The sequence below is a fragment of the Mauremys mutica genome, chromosome 9 (assembly GCF_020497125.1).
Source record: "Mauremys mutica isolate MM-2020 ecotype Southern chromosome 9, ASM2049712v1, whole genome shotgun sequence".
Classification (NCBI taxonomy): domain Eukaryota; kingdom Metazoa; phylum Chordata; order Testudines; family Geoemydidae; genus Mauremys; species Mauremys mutica.
In genome coordinates, this window is record NC_059080.1 from 52,544,309 (window position 1) to 52,562,300 (window position 17,992).

The following is a 17,992-nucleotide window of genomic DNA, read 5'->3' on the forward strand; positions in this document are numbered from 1 at the left end:
GTTGTCAAGCCCTCTGTGACCTCACAGGCTCACAGTTAGCAAGCAGAGACACACATGGTCACGTACCAGACACATTTTAGCTATTGCTATTACTCAGACACTAAGTTGAGCCATTGGGAAAATGTGGCAAAACCTGTTTCTGAATTATTGCTGCCAAATAATGACATGACTGAAAACAAGATAACACTGGAAATTACTGACTTCCTTGTGGCACTGCAGTATGGTAAGTCTGTCCATGTCTTGCATAATGCTTCCAGGATAGTAAAAAAAAAAAGTCCAAAATGGACTGTGGGTTTGAATATTGTGACATGGTGGAATCACATCATTTTTCATCCAGTAGGATACATCTCAGCATATCTTCCCCTCTAGATTGCCTCCTGGACTTCTGTGTATCCTACATGCTTTGTTCAGCTTCTATGTGCATCACTGGGACAGGCATTCTGATGGGCAAAGTGTTCTTGACAACATCTAACTCACATGGTGGGAAAGCATGAGGGGAAGTGGGGCAGAAGGTCGTAGCAGAGCAGGCTCAGGGAGGGGCATGGCTGGCCAAGTGGGGAGTCCATACAATAGGATGAAGTAATAAGGGATGGAGAAGTGCTGGCACTTTCAGGTGGTTAAAAAGGAGAAAGGCAGCCAACGGAGTGTAAGGGCAAGGTGGGCATGGCAGAGAGTCGGCGAAGGAGGAAGTCCTACACAGGAGGTGGTGCTTGTGCAGGAAGTGAATGGGTGAATGACTGGATAGATGAGGGAAATAATTTGGAAGAAGACATCAGCTGTGGCAAGGGGTTAAGAAAGGAAGGGAGGAAAATACAATAGGAACCAAAAGTGCATTAAAACGTAAAAGGAAGACGAGGATAGCAGGAGGTGAAATGTAGGTACAGATGGGAACAGCTGGATGGAAAGAGGGTCATCATCTGATTTATTTGGCTTAGGTTTGGGAAGTACATGCATTGTTCCTATTATTTATATTCCAGTAGCAAATACAGGCCCCAACCAAGTTCAGAGCTCTGTTGTGATAGGCACCAGATACACAGAGACCATCCTGAAGGGCTCAGAGTCTAAACCAACCACCCAGACAGGGCAAGAAAACAGAGACACAAGGTGATGGAGTAACTTGCTTAAGGTCACAGCAGGACAGTGGTAGAGTCAAGAATAGGACCCCAGTTTCCAAAGCCCCAGGCTAATTGCCTAGGCCCTGGTCCATGCTGCCTTACTGCACATACACCATGGGAGAATGAGACTTTATATCAAGGCCATTTCTAGCTTAAAAGTATTAAAAGTAAATTATTGTTGCCTGCAGATTTCTGGAACTTCTCCAGCTGCCAGTGAGGAAACAGATTATTGCTGGTATGTGACACCCCTTTGGGTTATTGTGCTAAAGCTGAACTTTGTTAACCTCCAAACAAGCCATTTTGGCACTGTTGTACAAATCTGGCTGTCACAGTGAGCTCATGATTGATTCTATCCTGCCTTCTCACCCTGTTTTCCCCATCCTCTCATTCACCCCTCTCCTTTATCTCCTCTGCCACACATTGTCCAGGGGTGGGATTTTTTCATCACACCCAATGAAACTGGGATAGTGTAGGTAAATCACTAATGAGCTACATCTCTCATATCTTCTCCTCCCTGTTATCTGTTCATTTGCATAGTTCAATCCTATTAGTTAAATTAAATGCCTTGCCCCTTTTCACTTGTGATATATAAAAACTATTCTATTTAGAGGTTTGTACCCCATGCTTAGCATTCCATTAACTGATGGTCTCCATAGTGTTTAAGAGCCTTTGATTCATATTTTTAGTGGCATCCCCCTTCTACAATAGATTAGATCCGAACTGTGGAGAAGTGAAGTGTCAGTCTGGACATAGTTCAGTGTGCGCACAGTCAAATTTATAACTGAACATTATTAACTAGCCATCTATATCTTGGATATAACATAATCACAAGTAGCTAGCCAAGAAGTCATAGTCCACATTTCTGTTGAGCATATGCAGCAGCTGCTGTGGCACTTTACAATTTTCTTGTCTGTTGTCTGAAGTGCCTAAGTAGCCATGTTTCAGACTGCACTTACGTCTCCTAGCAACTCAGCGGACACAAGCCTTTATAAAGAGTATGGATTATGGGATAGTTTGGGGGAGTATGTAGTGGTTCAGAGCATCTTTCAAATGAAGATCAACAGCGCAAACTCCACCTGGACAGGTAGTGCATAAAATGTGTTGCTATCTGAGGCCTTGGAGTTCTCACACTAGGTCTCAGGGGACAGGTGTCCACAGAACCATAACTAATGTGAATTTTCCAAATCTGGCAGCAGTCTCAATAGGGAGACCAAAGATTGAACTCTTATAGAAACTCCACATCTCTTGGCTCCAAGTCAGGGCCAGACACACTAACAGAACAGTGTGGCCTTGCTTTGGCCATTGGAGTGGTATAAATGGCTACAGTTAGTTATCTAGCACAGTGTGCATACACTGCCCATGTGACCACACAGCCATAGAACCTCAGTATTATTTAAAATATCTTCTGTAGGGAAAATACAGTCTATGTTTTGCCTACGGTGCATCAGTGATGGAGTTACTGAGATTAGGTCCAAATTCACAGAAGCCCCCCACAATCAGGGGGAGTTTGGGTTCCAGTGTGTGTGCCAACCTCAGCCAAGGTTCAGATGAAGGCCAATAACCTGGACTGGATCATCACAGCTCCCCCCTACACCCTTGCTGTTCCCACAGGAGCTCCACTGATAGCCCCCATACACTGCAGACTCTGTGATCCCTCCACCTTACTTCGGATGTCTTCTGCACCAGTCTACTGAGGTCACCCTGTGGTCATGGTGACTCTCCACCAGTACACAGGTCCCACACCCCTCAATAGGCAGGGAGAAGGATGTGCCTGCTCCTCCATAGGGAAGTACCTCCTAGGGCAAAGGGGGAGACTCCTCCTCCCTCTGCCAGCTCCACTCAGCTGGGAACCCAGACACTCCATAATGCCCCATGTGATTGGTAGGGAACCTCAGGGTGTCCTAGCAACCACCTGTTGGGAAAAAGAAGCCTCCTACTGCCTAACATGCAGTTGTTACATCATTTTAGAGGTTTCACAGCTATTGCACTAGGTATTATGAAGTCTCCACAGCCAGCCCCACTGCCAGGGGAAGAGTTTCCCAGCGGCTGTTGCCCTGTTTCTTCATACAGGTCTTTAGAGGCCCTAACACACCACTGGTGCTATGTGAAGAGTAGAAATTAATGCCATTAAAATTAGGAGCCTGAACGAATAAGGGGCATTATACTTTCTGGCAGTGAGCTGTTTTTCTTCGGCTGGTGGTAGCTCTCCTCTCCTCCTCCTCCTCCCTCATCTCTCCCATGCCCTGGCGCCTCTCTACACACTGTCTTTGTTTCTTTTGTTCTGTATCTTCCTCCTCCTCTCACCTCCCACTCTGCTCCTCTGGCCACCACATTTCTCTCCCTTCACTCATAGTCTTTCTTTTCACCCTACCCCCACAGGTGACCAATCTCTTTCCATCCCTCACCTTAGGGCCCCAACATTTCTCCTCCCCTCCCTCTCGCCCAAGGCTATTGGTATTATTCCCTCATCCCCTTCCCGTGTCCCCTGAGTTTCATTTCTCACCCCTCAACTCTAGTCTCTTCCCAGAACCCTGAAAGTGGGGTGGGGGGAGATTCGTGGGGTCAGCACCTCCAGGAGAGCAAAACAGCCACTAACACCTCCCTCATTCAATGACTCATTCACACAAACACTATCTCAGCACCATTCCCATCTCCCTGGGTACCATCAGCTGCCCAGGTTTTCCCCTCAGGGTTCCCACCAGCACTGAGGGCAGCTTCATGAACACATAGAGATTCTATTCTGTCATTGCACTGATCATCCAGGGGCTGGTGCCCATGTCCTTGAATCTCAGAGGTCATACTGATTCCCTTCTAAAGTACCAGAGTGGGATTTTCAAAAGTACCCATGTGGTTTAGGAGCACACACCAAAGGAACTTATGTGCCTATGTTGCTTAGGAGCTTTGGAAAAATCTCACCTCTGGAATGTAATCAAATGCATCTCCCTATATCTCTAGGCCAGCAGTTCTCAAAACTGTGGGTCGGGACCCCAAAGTGGGTCACACCATTTTAATGGGATCACCAGGGCTGGCATTATACTTGCTGGGGCCTAAGCCAAAGTCTGAGCCCCACCGCCCAGGGCTGAAGCCGAAGCCTGAGGTCTTCAGTGCTGGGTGATGGGGCTCAGGTTACAGACCCCACACCCAGAGCTGAAGCTCTTGGACTTTGACTTTGGTCCCCACACCCGGGGTGGTGGGGCCTGGGCTTTGGCAGGGCTTGGGTGGGCTCAGGCTTCGGTCTCTCCTCCTGGGGTCGTGTAGTAATTTTTGTTGTCAGAAGGGGGTCGTGGTGCAATGAAGTTTGAGAACCCATGATCTAGGCATTTACTCTACCCTCATCAGCATGGTATCTGAATGGGGTAGACTTTTCTGACACTGAGAATTTTTTTTGTACCTGTGCTAGGGACATCTGGATAGCAGCAGAAGGTGATTCAGTCTTCCAGTCCCAACACATAAACATGCTGCTGAAAGAGCAACTTCAAAGTCTATGTAAGGAAGGGAACAACATCAAAACTAGCATTGGAGATGTAGAAAAAGCCATGAGCAGCATGGAAGCCGAGCTCAGCAGGTAAAGGCAAACAGCCTGGGGTTTTAAATGAACATCCCATCCATTGATGACATGTCCAAGGATGTCAACAACTCTAACACTCTTGAGCAAGACCAGATTTGCACTTTCCCTGATGAGCTAAGATAAGGGGAAAGATTTGGGAATATAGTAAGTAGAAGCTGTCTAGGTCAACTGGCCCATCATTGCCCCCTGCCTTTCATGTCCTTGTATTCATTTGCAGAGTATTTCTTGGTAACTCACATTTCTCTAAGTATATATTTCACTGATCTGCACAACTAGAATTTCAGGCCATCAGCCCATCAATTCCGAGCAACACACCACAGTACCCGGGGTTGCATGCATAGCATGCAAGAGATCAGCTCTGGTAGGGCACAGATTTCAGAGTTAAGCTTCTAAGTGATTACTTGAAATCACAGGGAAGGGAAAAATGAAATGATGCAGGGGCTGGGCTGCAGTTTCCCCGCCCCTGCCATTAACCATCAGTATTGTTCTATTCCATGGATGAGCCTCTGCCAGTGACTTACTTACCACACTGCATCAGACCAGTACCAAGTGCTTCAGAGAAAGGAGGCAGAACCCCTGCTATGGGCAGAAATGGAAAGTTTCTTCCTAACCCCTGTTATTTACAGGTTATTGACAAGTTGCCAAAATGACATTTGGACTTGATTCACCTTGGCGGAGGCAGGACAATCCCATTGCCACCTTCCTGAACCAGCAGTCAGCACTGGACCCCAGCTATGGCTCTAAGGATACTGCCCCCTTCACATTCCTAGGGTTCCCTGGCCTTGCCCTCTGGCTTCCAGGCAGAGCAGCCTGGCTGCAGGCTCCCTAGCAGAACAGGCGACCTGGGTTCAAGTGATTCTGAATATTCACTCAGTGTCAGCACATAAAAAGACCCCAGAGGATCCTGGGGCAAGAATAGGTTAGGGGCCCCCTTCCCAATTCCCAAATCAGAAATTTTGTTTAACCCCAACATCATAGCCCCCAAAGTCCCCTTGTCCCCCAGCTCACCCTACACCCCAACATCCCGCACAACTCTTCCCCACTGCACTGAACTCTTCACCCCATTGCCCCCCAACACTCCCTACTCAGCCATAGACCCCCAACAACTCACTCTCAGCCCTTCACCCACACCCCCAGGCTCCTCCTGGTCACTCACTGGCACCTGCCCCCTTTCCTCCCCCGCCAGCTCAGTGCTCTGCTCTTAGCTGGGCTGGGGTGGCTCCTCCCGATCCTGGCTCGCCAAAGGCTCTATTCGCTGTCAGTGCCCACTTTGCACTTGCCCAGCACAGCCTGAATTTGAGTGATGAGTGGCATTGTGTGTGACCTGGTGCATGGGCCTGCAGTGCCACTCAAGTTTGGCCTGACTGCCCATGTCATGATGGAGAGCTGAGTGGGCCAACCTGAGCGGCATTGCACCCCTGTATGCCTGGTCTCAATACCACTCAAATTTGTCCCAGCTATCCTGCGGCTCAACAGGGGAGCTACGTTCACACCAAGCCATCTATTACACTTGTTCTCCTTCCATGTGCATACATGTTCATGACTTCAATTCAGGTTAGCAATACATCATCTTGACAGTCCATTATTCCAGACAGAATTTCACCAAAATTCCAGGAGCAGGCAAAGCTGTGGCAGCAAACAGAACATTCTCCATCCCAAATAGCATCACAAAAAAGAAAAGCTAGACAATTATTGTTTCCAAATGACCATGGTGAAAGTCCGGGTGAGAGGGAGAGTGCAAAAAGTGGAAGGTATAATAGAGTAGATAGACCTATGAAAAGTTTTTTTTGGTGGGAGGCAACTGCCTGTCTTTCCCCATAGTATATGACATCCCTGCCCATGATTGGTTGGTTCCTTTTTTCCCCTCTTGTTCATTGTGTATGCCCAATGCTGTATAGCAGGAGTTCCCAAACTTTTGGCTGGCTCAACTCCATTTTAATGAACTATTTCCTCTGGGGACCCCAGACAGCAGAAAGGATGCCATTTTGTAGGGAAAATGGCATTCTCCATACATCATGACCTCGCATGCAAGGTCATGCTGTGTGGAGCAAAATTGGGTCCTCAGCGCACGACCCCATCTGCTGATGGTGCCACCCCTTTGGGGGTCATGACCCACTGTTTGGGAACTGCTGCTTCATAGACTTACATTTGAGGCTGAAAGTCAATGGCACTAGTACTCCTAAATCACCTGGGTACTTCTGAAAACCCCACCTTTAAAGCACGCTGAAAGAGTCAGAAGCACCAATGATAACCTGAAATGAATAAATAAATGTCAGCCAGGGATTCACAATCTAGCTCAGCCTTTGAGAATCTGTAGTAAACTGCTATATTAGCAACCTTTGGATTAAAATTTTATTGTCTTGAGTTTCTTTTCCCCTTCTGATGCATACAGAATAAAACAGGCAGAAACCATGAAAACGCTTTTAGAAGCAGAGATCCAAACAGCCAAGAAAACTCTGGAGGAGGAGCAAGAGTCAGCCTCACAAAAGGAACTTTACCTCAGGAAACTGGTAGTGTTATATTGTACCTAATAATGGAATTATTCCACATTTCTTATTTCAATAGGATTAACAACAACAACAATTTTATTATTGTGTAGATTACTCTTTTAGGACACTATGGTATTATTAACAGCAACAATTATAAGTGGTACCCAATAGAAGAATATATCTCAATAATAAAACAGATTATTATTATTATTGCTGTAGTTTTAGAAATAAAGTCTCTGAGATTAATTTTATTAGAACATATGGGTATGAGATGTCCTGGAAAATGAGAATGAAAGCAAGTAAAATAATCAGGTGGATTTCAGTGCAAAATTCAAATGCAGTGATTCTAAAGGAGAAGAAAAAAACAGATTTCTCTCAGAAAGTGTGTATTTTGCTATTAAAATCTCTATACAAAGTTTCTGATTCTCCTGTCTCAGACCAGAGAGTGTGATCCCCATCCTTACTTTCACATCAGAGCGATGATGTTTTTTTGTCCCATCCCACAAGTTGTATCTCTATGTGTTAGTTTGGAAACTCAGAGGAATCCAACAGAAAGCAACAAACTAACTGGTTAGTTCAACATTGGCAAGCAGGGTAACAATAGGCCCAATAGTGTCTAGCACCAGATGCTTCAGAGGAAGGTGCAAGGAACCCCACCTTAGGCAGATGCAGCTCAGAGCAACACCCGTATTGTACAACTAACAAAATAACACACTCTATATAGAAGAGTTGACTCACCACTGGCATGCCCCCTTGTGGCATGGCATGGCATAGCAGCTCTTCTCTAGCACCCTCAGCAGACAGCTGCTCCAGTCCTGCGGTGGTCTCTCCTCTTCTCGCAACTCAGCCCTCTGGCCAAGTTATGCTTTAGTTCCACCCATTCTGGGGTAACAGAACCACAAATAAGAATCCAATGTTCCTACAAATGCTCTTCAGCCCTGCAGCCCTTACACCTTTCTCTCAGGCTTTTAATCACCCACCTCCCCTTACATCAGGGGACTCATCCCACCTTCCCCTGTGGCTGGTAGGGGAACCCAGACCCTCCCATAACACCAGGATCTAGCCCATGGTACCAGCAGCCAGGAGCTGCTCTAACAGACTCCTTACTGCAGCCTCCCTGGACATCTTCCTACCTTAGCCCATCAGCAGGTCTCTCCCAGAGATGTCCTAGGTTCAGCTTTCTTTCAGGGCCAGAACTCACAGAGCTGCTCCCTGGCTACTCCCAAAAGTACAGCTTAACCCAACTTCTTCCCTCCTCAGGCTTGACCTGTCATTCCTCATAAGTTTCCCTTGTTCTTTTCCTCCACTGAACACCTCCCAGGGCTCCCTCCCTGGAAATCTAGATCCTGCCCTTTTATCAGGGTTCACCACCAGAGCCTGCTGCACCCCAGAGGCTGCTCTGTGTCTCTCCTGGCCTCCTGCCAGAATTCTCTACTCAGGTGAGGATCCCAAGGATCAGCTAACTCTGCCCGGGCTTCCGCTTTGCCCCTCCCAGCCTCTCCCCTCTCTAGTGCCAAGAGAGGAACTACAGAGCTTTCCCTCTCTCCCAGCAATCCCTTTCTGCTCTGGCCTTCCTCTTTTTATGGCACCACCCATCTTTTCCTCATCTGGGCTTCATCTTCAGCCTGGCCCTCCCTCATGGTGCAAGTGGGTGAGTTAATTGGGCTCAGGCTCCTGTTAACCAATGTGGGGTTTATATACCCCATCACCATTATATTTGAAATGTCAGCTTGCACAGCCACCATATCCAGTCCACAGAGCCAGCGGCAAGCCCTTTGCATTTCAATCAAGGAATATTTGTTCCTCCCACAGGAAAAGGACAATGAAGATTTACATTTGAGGCTTCTCATGCTCTCGGAGGAGGTATGTAGGAAAAGCGGATCATGCCCCTTGGGACTGTTTCCTTTTCACTCTAGCACAAAAGATAAACAACTTGTCAGCATGTATGTATAAAACCATGAGATGTAACACAATCCAGGAATGCACCTAAGAGGTTTGGAGGAAATTGTGCACAGCAATGTGCTGAGCTTTGTTCGCAAATGAAATGAAATGGGCCCCCTCTGCCTTGTACCATTCATTCTATACCACCTTCCATTCCATAGATACAGGGAGCTACCCACCACCACCACTCCCCAAGGGTGTGAAGGCTGATTAGCTGATTGTATTAGCTTGTATTGCCACAAATGTGACTGCTGATCACACAGTTATTAAGTCTTTTTTAAGATCCAGCCACAGTGTTTCAGTATTCATGACAGAGTCTGATCTCACTTACTTTGGATTTGCACAGTGTAACTCCACTGAAGTCAATGGAGATATCCCAATATAAAGCTAGGGATCTATGTAGCTACTTATATGGCCTGCATCACCATGGTATCTGAGACCCTCACAAGCATTAATGGATTTCACCTTCACCACACCATCTTACTAATGCACATAGATTCTGTAACTTCCCCAAGGTTACACAGCACATCCGCAGCCTACATGGGAATCAAACCTAGTTTTCTTGACTCCCATTCCAGCACCCTAGCTACCAAACCACCTGGCCTTCCCTGCTGTGAATATTCTCCCCTGGTGTCAATGGAATCTGAGCTAGATGCTTGCTGTCCTTTTATTTGATGAAGTCAGGGATTGGTTAAAAAGGAGGATTAGAACGGTGTTCCTGATGCCCTTCATAATTCGGAATACCCAGTTTGCTGCTCTCCTTTCAGTCCCCAAGGTTGATTCCATCATGCCTTACACCTTGGGTTGTCATTGACACCTCTGAGTGGGTTTAAAACACCATCAGATCAGAACAGGTGCATTTTACATCTACATTGCACAAGTGTCAAGGATGGCACGAAGTGCAAGGCAGGGGGGAATCGGGCACCATATTAGATCAAATACTGCTGTCCTGAATCATTCCTTTCCGTGTTGACATCAAAGTGAATTTTGACCTCAGGGGAAGCTTGGTCTGATGAATCCTGCAGAATCTGGCTTAGCTTTTGCAAGATCTTGCATATGTAAAGCCTGCTGGGAATTATTGCTACCCTTCAGCCTCTGCCCTACAGGACATGGTCCTCCAGAGAAGGGTGTGCTATTGTTCACTATGACGTGGCTATATCCTGAGTATTACCAATGCCCAGTGATGAGCTGCCAAAATCTTAACAACCGGTTCCCTATAAAAAGTTCTGATTTAAGAGGAGGGGAGCGGGGGAGGGGCCGGGGCAGGGGGACACATACTTGTGGGGCCGGGGGCCCCTGCAGGGCCTGGGGCAAATTGCCTAGAGCTTGCAGCCCCCTCCCCCCTTACCGTGCCGGCAGCTCAAAGCAGCAGGACGACTCCGGAGCTCAGCTGAGCTGCCCAGCTGATACCAGCGGCTGGCCACGCTGCAGCTGGGGGGAAGCGGGGGAAGGGCTGGGGGAGCCTCAGCCTCCCCAGCTGGGAATCCTGGGAGCAACAGGATGGTCCGGCCCATGGACCGGAGTTCTTTGCCCACTCCCTGGCCCTTTAACAACCGGTTCTCCACGGAGGTCTAATTTTAGCAACCGGTTCTTGGGAACCTTTGGGAACCTGCTCCAGCTCACCACTGCCAATGCCTGCACTCTTCACTAGGATGGACTTTGATAGCAAACATACTAATAGCTTTTGGCTACCCATCCTCTCCTCTTAAGGGAGGAAGGATGGTCTTTTGATTAAGGCAGAGATCTGGCAACCTGGGTCAATTCCAGCTCTTTTATAGACTCCCAATGTGACTTTGAAACAGTCACCTGATTTTTCTTGCCCTCAAGACCCTAGTTATAAAATGGGGTAATAATCCCTCCTTTCTTCCACTCTTTGTCTTGTGGGTTTAGGTCGTAAGAGACTTAGACTCAGCATTGCAGCACCTAATTTTTAGGCACTGTCACCTGGTGGAATCCACAGGCCCGAGCTATGAGCCCAGGCTCCCTGTACAATGCCTGGGGGGAGCTAGGCACCTGAGAATAGGATACACCAAGACTCACACGCAGAGTGGGGAGTCCCCTAAGACAGCCATTATGAAGTGCCAGGGGGAAGGTTGAAGCCTAAGCCACACCTTTTCAAAGGACTTAGATGCTTAAACCCAGTTTGAAGGGAAGTACCTATCTCTGCGTGGGGTTCACAGCCATGAACCCTGTGCTGCAGTGAGGTGCCTACATCCTTTCCCATGAAAAACTCAGACTGTTTCCCCACTTTAGCCCAGTGGTTAGTGCGCTCATCCAGGATTTGGGAGACCCCGGTTCACATTTGCATGCCTGATATAAAGCCAGGGTTTGAACCCATGTCTTAGGAGAATGTCCAGACCACTGGGCCATGAGGTATTTGGGAGGGACTTTTAAAAAAATAATTCTCTTAATTGATGTTGTTCTGCTCTTTAGAAATATTTAAATATTAATTGGGACAGGGACTTGTGTCTGCGGGGAGTGCCTTAACCACTGGGCAGTACAGTCATTCTTAGGCAATGTTGTCACTAGAAACATGGCAGGAGCATGGCTGTGGTGCATCATTGTAGACACTCGCTACATCAGTGGGACGGTTCTCCCATCACTGTAGTTAATCCACCTCCCTGAGCGGAGGTAGCTGGGTCAAGTTAAGGGGCTAGGTCAGCTGAACTACATCGCTTATGGGTGTGGGTTTTTCATGCTCTTGAGCAACAGAGCTGGATTGACTTAATTTTTTAGTGTAAACCTGGCCTCAGTTTTTCTCTTGCCCAAAGAATATTTACATGTCTTTTACATTCATTTGTTTATTGCAATTAATTATTGCATCCTTTTAATTAAAAGGGAAATTTTTTCAAAAGCTACTTTTTTAAAAGTACCATTTTTAAAAGTCACTTTGGCACCTGAAAGTCAGTTCAAATAAGGCAGTAAAGTGCCTACGTCACTTTTTAAAAAGAGACTTTGACTTCTAAGTCATTCAGATGCTTTTGAATTTTTACCCCCAAGCCTTTGTCCATAGTATGTGCATCTGCAGAGACGTGTTTTACATTCCACCTCAGCTCCCTGGAATGGATCAGAACAGTAGAAGTAATTTGTTTTCACCTAAAGACAGTACCTACAAATAGCAATGGAGACCACAGGGCATTACCACATATTGTAGATCATGCATATTGACAATTACATACCAGTCTGAGTGTCAGGTGCAGGTAATTTACACTGAAAGCAAAGCATCCATGGATCTCCGCTTTCCCTTTTGACAGCTGAGAAATTGGAGAAAAATTCCATGCTGGGATGGTCTGAATTACTCCAGTGTCCCACCTGGCCTGGTGCTAGTAGAGATAATAGACCTGATTTTCTTCTTATCGGCACCTGTTACCACTCTGGTGAAATCAGTGAAATTACTCCTGATTCAGACCAGTGTAAGCGGGAGGAGAATCAAGGCCAAATTCTAATCTCACACCTCTTATACACCAGTGACTTCCATGGAATTATGCTTAGATGAGGATCAAGCCCATAACAGAAACGTTTGTTGGAAGAGTAATGACTTTCCTTGCATGCAAGATATTTGGCCCTACAGCAAATGAAGTACAATGGCACCGTCTGATTTCAGAACTCATCATTGACCGTGTCGAGAAGAGCCAGCCAGCGCAGCCACATGCAGCTTTGGGCTGATGTCCACAAACTAGGGGTGAGTAGAGCTGCATCCAGTGAAGAGGAATGCTTGAAACACAAAAGGATCCAGTTCATGTAAAGGAATTGGGGGCCTGACCCACAACCCAGTGAAATCAGTAGGAATCTTTCTGTTGACCTCAGTGTGGTTTGGGGTCAGGCACTTGATGCCTGTAAATGTCATTTTTGTCAGATCAAGTGATTTAGGTGCCCAATGCCCCCTGAAATCCAGTGGAAATTGAGAACCTCATTCCCCTAGGCCCTCTATAAATCTCAGCCTGTGCCCCAGCTCTTCCATTCCTGTAAAAATTGTCATAGCACCATTGATTTCAACTGAGCTCTGATGCCGCACAAGTTCAGGATGTGGCCCTATATGTCTTTGTTAGATGTAAATCAAGGAAGCATGTGAAACAAATGACTCACTATAATCAGTCAAGCCTTTTTTTACCCTTATTCTTTTACTCAAGAATATTGCAATTGATGCCAGAGTTGAAGAGAGAAATTAGCCATGTGAATATTCTTTGGAAGATGCTTTGGGTAGTTTTTTTCTGAACCAGCCTGGATATGAACTTTGTGGGAAAAGTATAAAGATACCTAAAGCTGTGTCTAGATCAGCTAGCATGCAGGTAGCACCACTGTACTCATACCAGTGCCATGGATTCAGGAGGGGGCTTAAGACTTCCCTTCTTTGGCTAGCAGAAACCACAGTGGTGCATGGAAGTGTATATTTTTGGGGGTCCGGGGAGGGACTGTTGGCCAGGAAGTTGTATTATCAGAACATATTTATCGAAGGTTTGTCTCCTATTAGAAAAAGCTACAGGAATGCAAACTGGCTTCTGGTGTCGAAGATGAGATTTTCAGAAAGGTACAGTAAACTCATTTATCTAGGCATTATTTATTTAGGCTAGTGAGGCATGTTAGTGCATAGACAACTCAATATCACTAGCTGAATATGATCCAGGGTGTATATACAGGTAGATAGGGTCTTAGCTGGGCCTTCAATACAAGCTACTACAGCTGATATGCAATATGAAGGATATTTTTGGAAAGTGGGTAAAGCCGAATGAGACCTAGAGAAAATAATCAACAGCATTGTTTGTCATCTAGCATAAAAACTCAGTGCAACTTTGGGCTGCAAACTCAGAGGCATCACTTCACAGAACTGGAAGGCTCCTTTCTAAATGGTATGGAGGGGCCATATCTCACAGCACAACCAGAAAGCTTTTGATTAATTGAAAGGAATTCAGAGACTAGCAAGTACAACTATTTTGGGGCTCGAGGGACTGGACTGCTTACATATACATAGCTAGACTCAACAAGGACTGGGGGGGAAAGGTATAATAATAGTCCACGTGTATCTGAAGGATGTGACACCAAGGAAGAAGAGGAATGTTTGGGGTACTCTGCAAAGCATAACTGTAACCAAGCATTAGAAACATGATTATAAAACATGAATATAAAAAATATGAAACATGAATATAAAAACATTTAATCAAAAGTTTGCACAGAGATTTTTTTCACATTTGAGTCCCTACAGCACCAGCTGTTGATTATTTCACATGTTGGTTTTTCCTTGAAGGTTGGGAGAATAGAAATTCCCACTAGAGGAGTTCTGCCCAGTTTGAATCACCTCTGCTGTGGAGGGAACAATATGGGCTTAAATAATTTTTCATTCTGTATAGATATTTGCATTACTGAGAAGTGATTTAATAATTCCCAAGCAATATTTATTGCTTTTCAGTCATTCTTAGTAAGCGCAAGTAACAAGTCATTACTTTATTATTCACCTGTAATTAAAAATCACTGATTCATTTAGCAAAAAAAGTAATTCTGAGCAACGATGGGTGAGTAAGTAGCAATTATTGCACTTGTTATTAGCATTTAATAATGCCAAGTATTTTGATTTTCTTTGTGTGTGTGAATACACAGAAGGCTACAGTCTTCAAGGCTACCAAACTAGCACCTTTCACAAACAATAGATTCACCCATATTTCTTTCTATACAAGGTTAGGCACAACCCTCTCATCTGTATAATTTAGAACTTTATGGCCTGTTCCAAAGCCCACTGAAGTCAGTGCAATACCCATTCAGTGGGTTTTGGAGCAGATACTTATGTAGTAAAAATAAACCCTGGAGCCCCAATCCTGCAATGAACTGCATGCAGACAAAGCTCATTGCACAATAGTAACCTTAAAGAGCACATGCTGCCATACAGGCAACATAAAGGGAAAATGTGTTTCTCTTCAGCGTTCCTGGGTAAAGAACCTTTAATTCCTGCTGTCATACTGGGTGCAGTTTGCTATCTGTAGCACTGTTCAGTGGTAACCTGAGACAAATGGCATTGGAATAATGTAGCCTATGGGCCACATGAAATTATACCTCAATATGTATTTTTCTAGATGAAACACCAAGCCCGAGAATTGGAGGAATCCATAAAAGAATATGAGGCAGTAATCCAGGTAAAGCTTCCATATGATAAAGTGGCTAAAGGTAGCATGTCTTACATAATTCAACCTGTAACACAGAAGAAGAAGGATCTTGTAATTAAGGCACTGGATTAGCACTCCAGAAACCTGGGTTTGTTTTTTGGCTCTGTAACTGTGTCCCTTGGTTCTCCATCTGTACGGTGAGGGTGCAGTGCTTCCTCTGTCTATTGTCCTCCTGTCTATTGGTATGTTAAGTTCAGTGGGGTAAGAGTTGTCTCTTGCTGCGTGTCTGAACCGTACCTAGCACGACTAGGTCTCCATGTCAGCTGGGGCCTTTAATCATATTAAAGACATAATCATAGCTCTCCCCAACACTTGTCTTTGGGCTAAAATTTTTGAGCCTTGCTGTCCATCCAAAGGGACTTTGGAAAGTGGGGATAGGGTCTCTTCAGAAGCTTCTGCCGTTCTAGGACAGTAACAACACACCTTTTCCCACTGTAAACAACTGTTGCTATTTTGGGAGGTGTGGAGGGAAGAGTGGGAGTGACAGAATAGCACCATAATGGCTGAACCTATAAACTTTACAATGGCCATTGTCACAGGGCGCATCACTCACCGCCGGACTGGCGCATTCTCCTGGTACTCTGTGGATTAGCTCGAGGCCAATGCTCCCCCATCCAGAGTTCACAGTGTCACTCCATCTCTGCTGTCCACCTGCAGTCCCTCTCGCAGCCTCAGGAACCGCAGCATCCTCTTCATGGCTCGGCCCTCCAGCCGGGTCACTGTCCATGTTCCCACCTTCTGGGGGGATTTAGCTCCCCAGTAGTCTTAGGCAGTCTTCCCATTCACTGCCTCAGTGCCACTTGCCAAGTGGCTGATAGGGGAACCCGGCCCACCCTCTTCTCTAGGTTCCAGCCCAGCGGCTCTCAGCTCTTTTTCTGGCCTCACTGCTCTATCCCTGGGCTGCTTCCTACTACTGGTTCCCCTTATCTTCCTGGGTCTATCAGCTCCCAGATCCTCCACCCTGTTCCCAGGGAGTGACTACACCCTGCGGTCCCCACTCGCTCTTCCCTTTCTCCTGGTAGTGTCTGCCTTTTCCCAGCAGCTTCTGCTTTCAGCTCCTGGACTTTGTAGGCCCCATCTATTCCTGCCCAGGTGAACCTCCTTAATCAGCAGCCTAATTGGTTAATTGGCATATCTGGCCTGCATAAAAATCTGCAGGGTGAGTGTGGAGTAGACACCTCATCACAGCCATGTGCACAGTTGAGTCCTGAGTGTGTAGAAGAGTGGTGCCCGCAGAGGTGCACCTTGCTTACAGTGCTTTCCATTGCCAGCAGCAAGGAGAAGCAGCGCTCTCCACCCCAATGCCCACTCAGGTTTGCCCCACCAGCCCATCATGATATAGGTGCCATGGGACTAAAACTGAGTGAGTGGCATTGCAACCTGGTGCTGGGGGTCACAGCACCACTCAGGAAGGAGGGGCAGCAGGGCCCCTCTGAGTGTCAGCATGATCCCTGGGGACCAGGTCACAACACCACTCACTCAGTTTTGGACATGCCACCCTCCCATCATAATGGAGGGTCGTGGGGCCAAACCTGAGTGGACGGTGGGGCAGCTACTCTTCACTGCTGCTGGCTCCTGCACCTGGATGATTCCCCCCAGTGATCTACCCAGCCTTCCCGCTTCCAGGGTCCCCTCTCCGGGGTGGGGAGTGACACTGCAGCTGGATGGGCAGTGCTGGAAGGCAGGGGCTGAGCATGGCATGGACTTGGTGGGCAAGCCACTGAGATGCTGATTTACTTTCACGAGGAACTACCCTGGCCCCTGGATTGCTCTGAACCAATCCAGAGAACATTCTGGGGATTTTGCTTTTCTCTGAGGAGTTCCAGGTACCACACTGTCATATACTGAACATCCACTACTTGTTGCCAAACCCAAACTGTAGCCATGTGGGTTCGCTGAGTTTAGTCTTTTGTCTGATTCATCTGCTTAGCCTCGCTTTGCCAGCCAATGCAACCAACTTGTTCTTGAAGCAGATCTGTAGGGAAAATACCCTCAGCATCTTATGGAACAAAATTAAACTGTTGAGATATAAAACGTGAAACAGAAACCAAAGCAAGGGTAATTTAATGGGTTTGCTGTTTCTAAGGTTCTTCAGAATAAAGAGAAGTCTCTTCAGGACCAGCTCTCAGCTGCTGAGGAGAAGGCTCGGTAAGTCTGCTGGGTGCAAACCAAAGCTTTTTATGGCCAATGTCTTAGTGATGAGCATTACACGGGGAAAAGTAGTTTTGTATGCAAAGTTGAGAGTAAGCCTGTGTAAGGAATTTAAATTATAAGTACTCAGTACTGCAAAGGCTCAAGAAAGTGACTGGTTATTAGCCTGGTCTGAGTCAAGTGTAACATGGTAGTTCTTGCACAAGCACCTACCATAGCTCTTTCAGTTCACCACAGTCGTAATCTGAGTTATGCTTCCCGTACGGATACTGGGCCTCTCTCAGACAGACTTCTTAACTGCAGAGTGGTTTTGTGATGTGCTCTAACGGGAGCTAGGATAAGACTGTCAAACTCCTATTCAGTTGTGTCCTATCCAGGATTGTTGCCTGGACTCTCACTCTGGCAGGTGAGACTCCATTTGGAGTACCAGAGACTTTTGGCTACCAGCACAGGTAGCCCTGCAGTCCATTATGCTAAATGGTGGGGGTTGTCAAAGGAATGTGAGGCTCATTTCCATCAGGCAAATTTCTCAACTCAGCCAATTCCTTCATAACCTTAGGAGAACCTCCTCAGCTT

General features: G+C 46.5%; 1 protein-coding gene across 4 annotated transcripts in view; it reads left to right on the forward strand.

Moving 5' to 3' along the window:
* The first annotated feature begins 58 nt into the window (after window positions 1-58).
* Window positions 59-17,992, forward strand: part of LOC123377981 (intracellular protein transport protein USO1-like) — a 37,470-nt gene continuing 19,536 nt past the window's right edge. For 3 of the 4 annotated variants that reach the window (XM_045031397.1, XM_045031398.1, XM_045031400.1), the window contains exons 1-9: window positions 59-223; window positions 1,304-1,350; window positions 4,516-4,680; window positions 7,076-7,193; window positions 8,985-9,035; window positions 12,718-12,795; window positions 13,585-13,641; window positions 15,176-15,235; window positions 17,352-17,413. In XM_045031397.1, the coding sequence (XP_044887332.1) occupies window positions 221-223; window positions 1,304-1,350; window positions 4,516-4,680; window positions 7,076-7,193; window positions 8,985-9,035; window positions 12,718-12,795; window positions 13,585-13,641; window positions 15,176-15,235; window positions 17,352-17,413 (641 nt within the window). In that variant the 5' untranslated portion in view covers window positions 59-220. The remainder of the gene's footprint in view (window positions 224-1,303; window positions 1,351-4,515; window positions 4,681-7,075; window positions 7,194-8,984; window positions 9,036-12,717; window positions 12,796-13,584; window positions 13,642-15,175; window positions 15,236-17,351; window positions 17,414-17,992) is intronic. The other variant, XM_045031399.1, reaches the window with a different exon arrangement.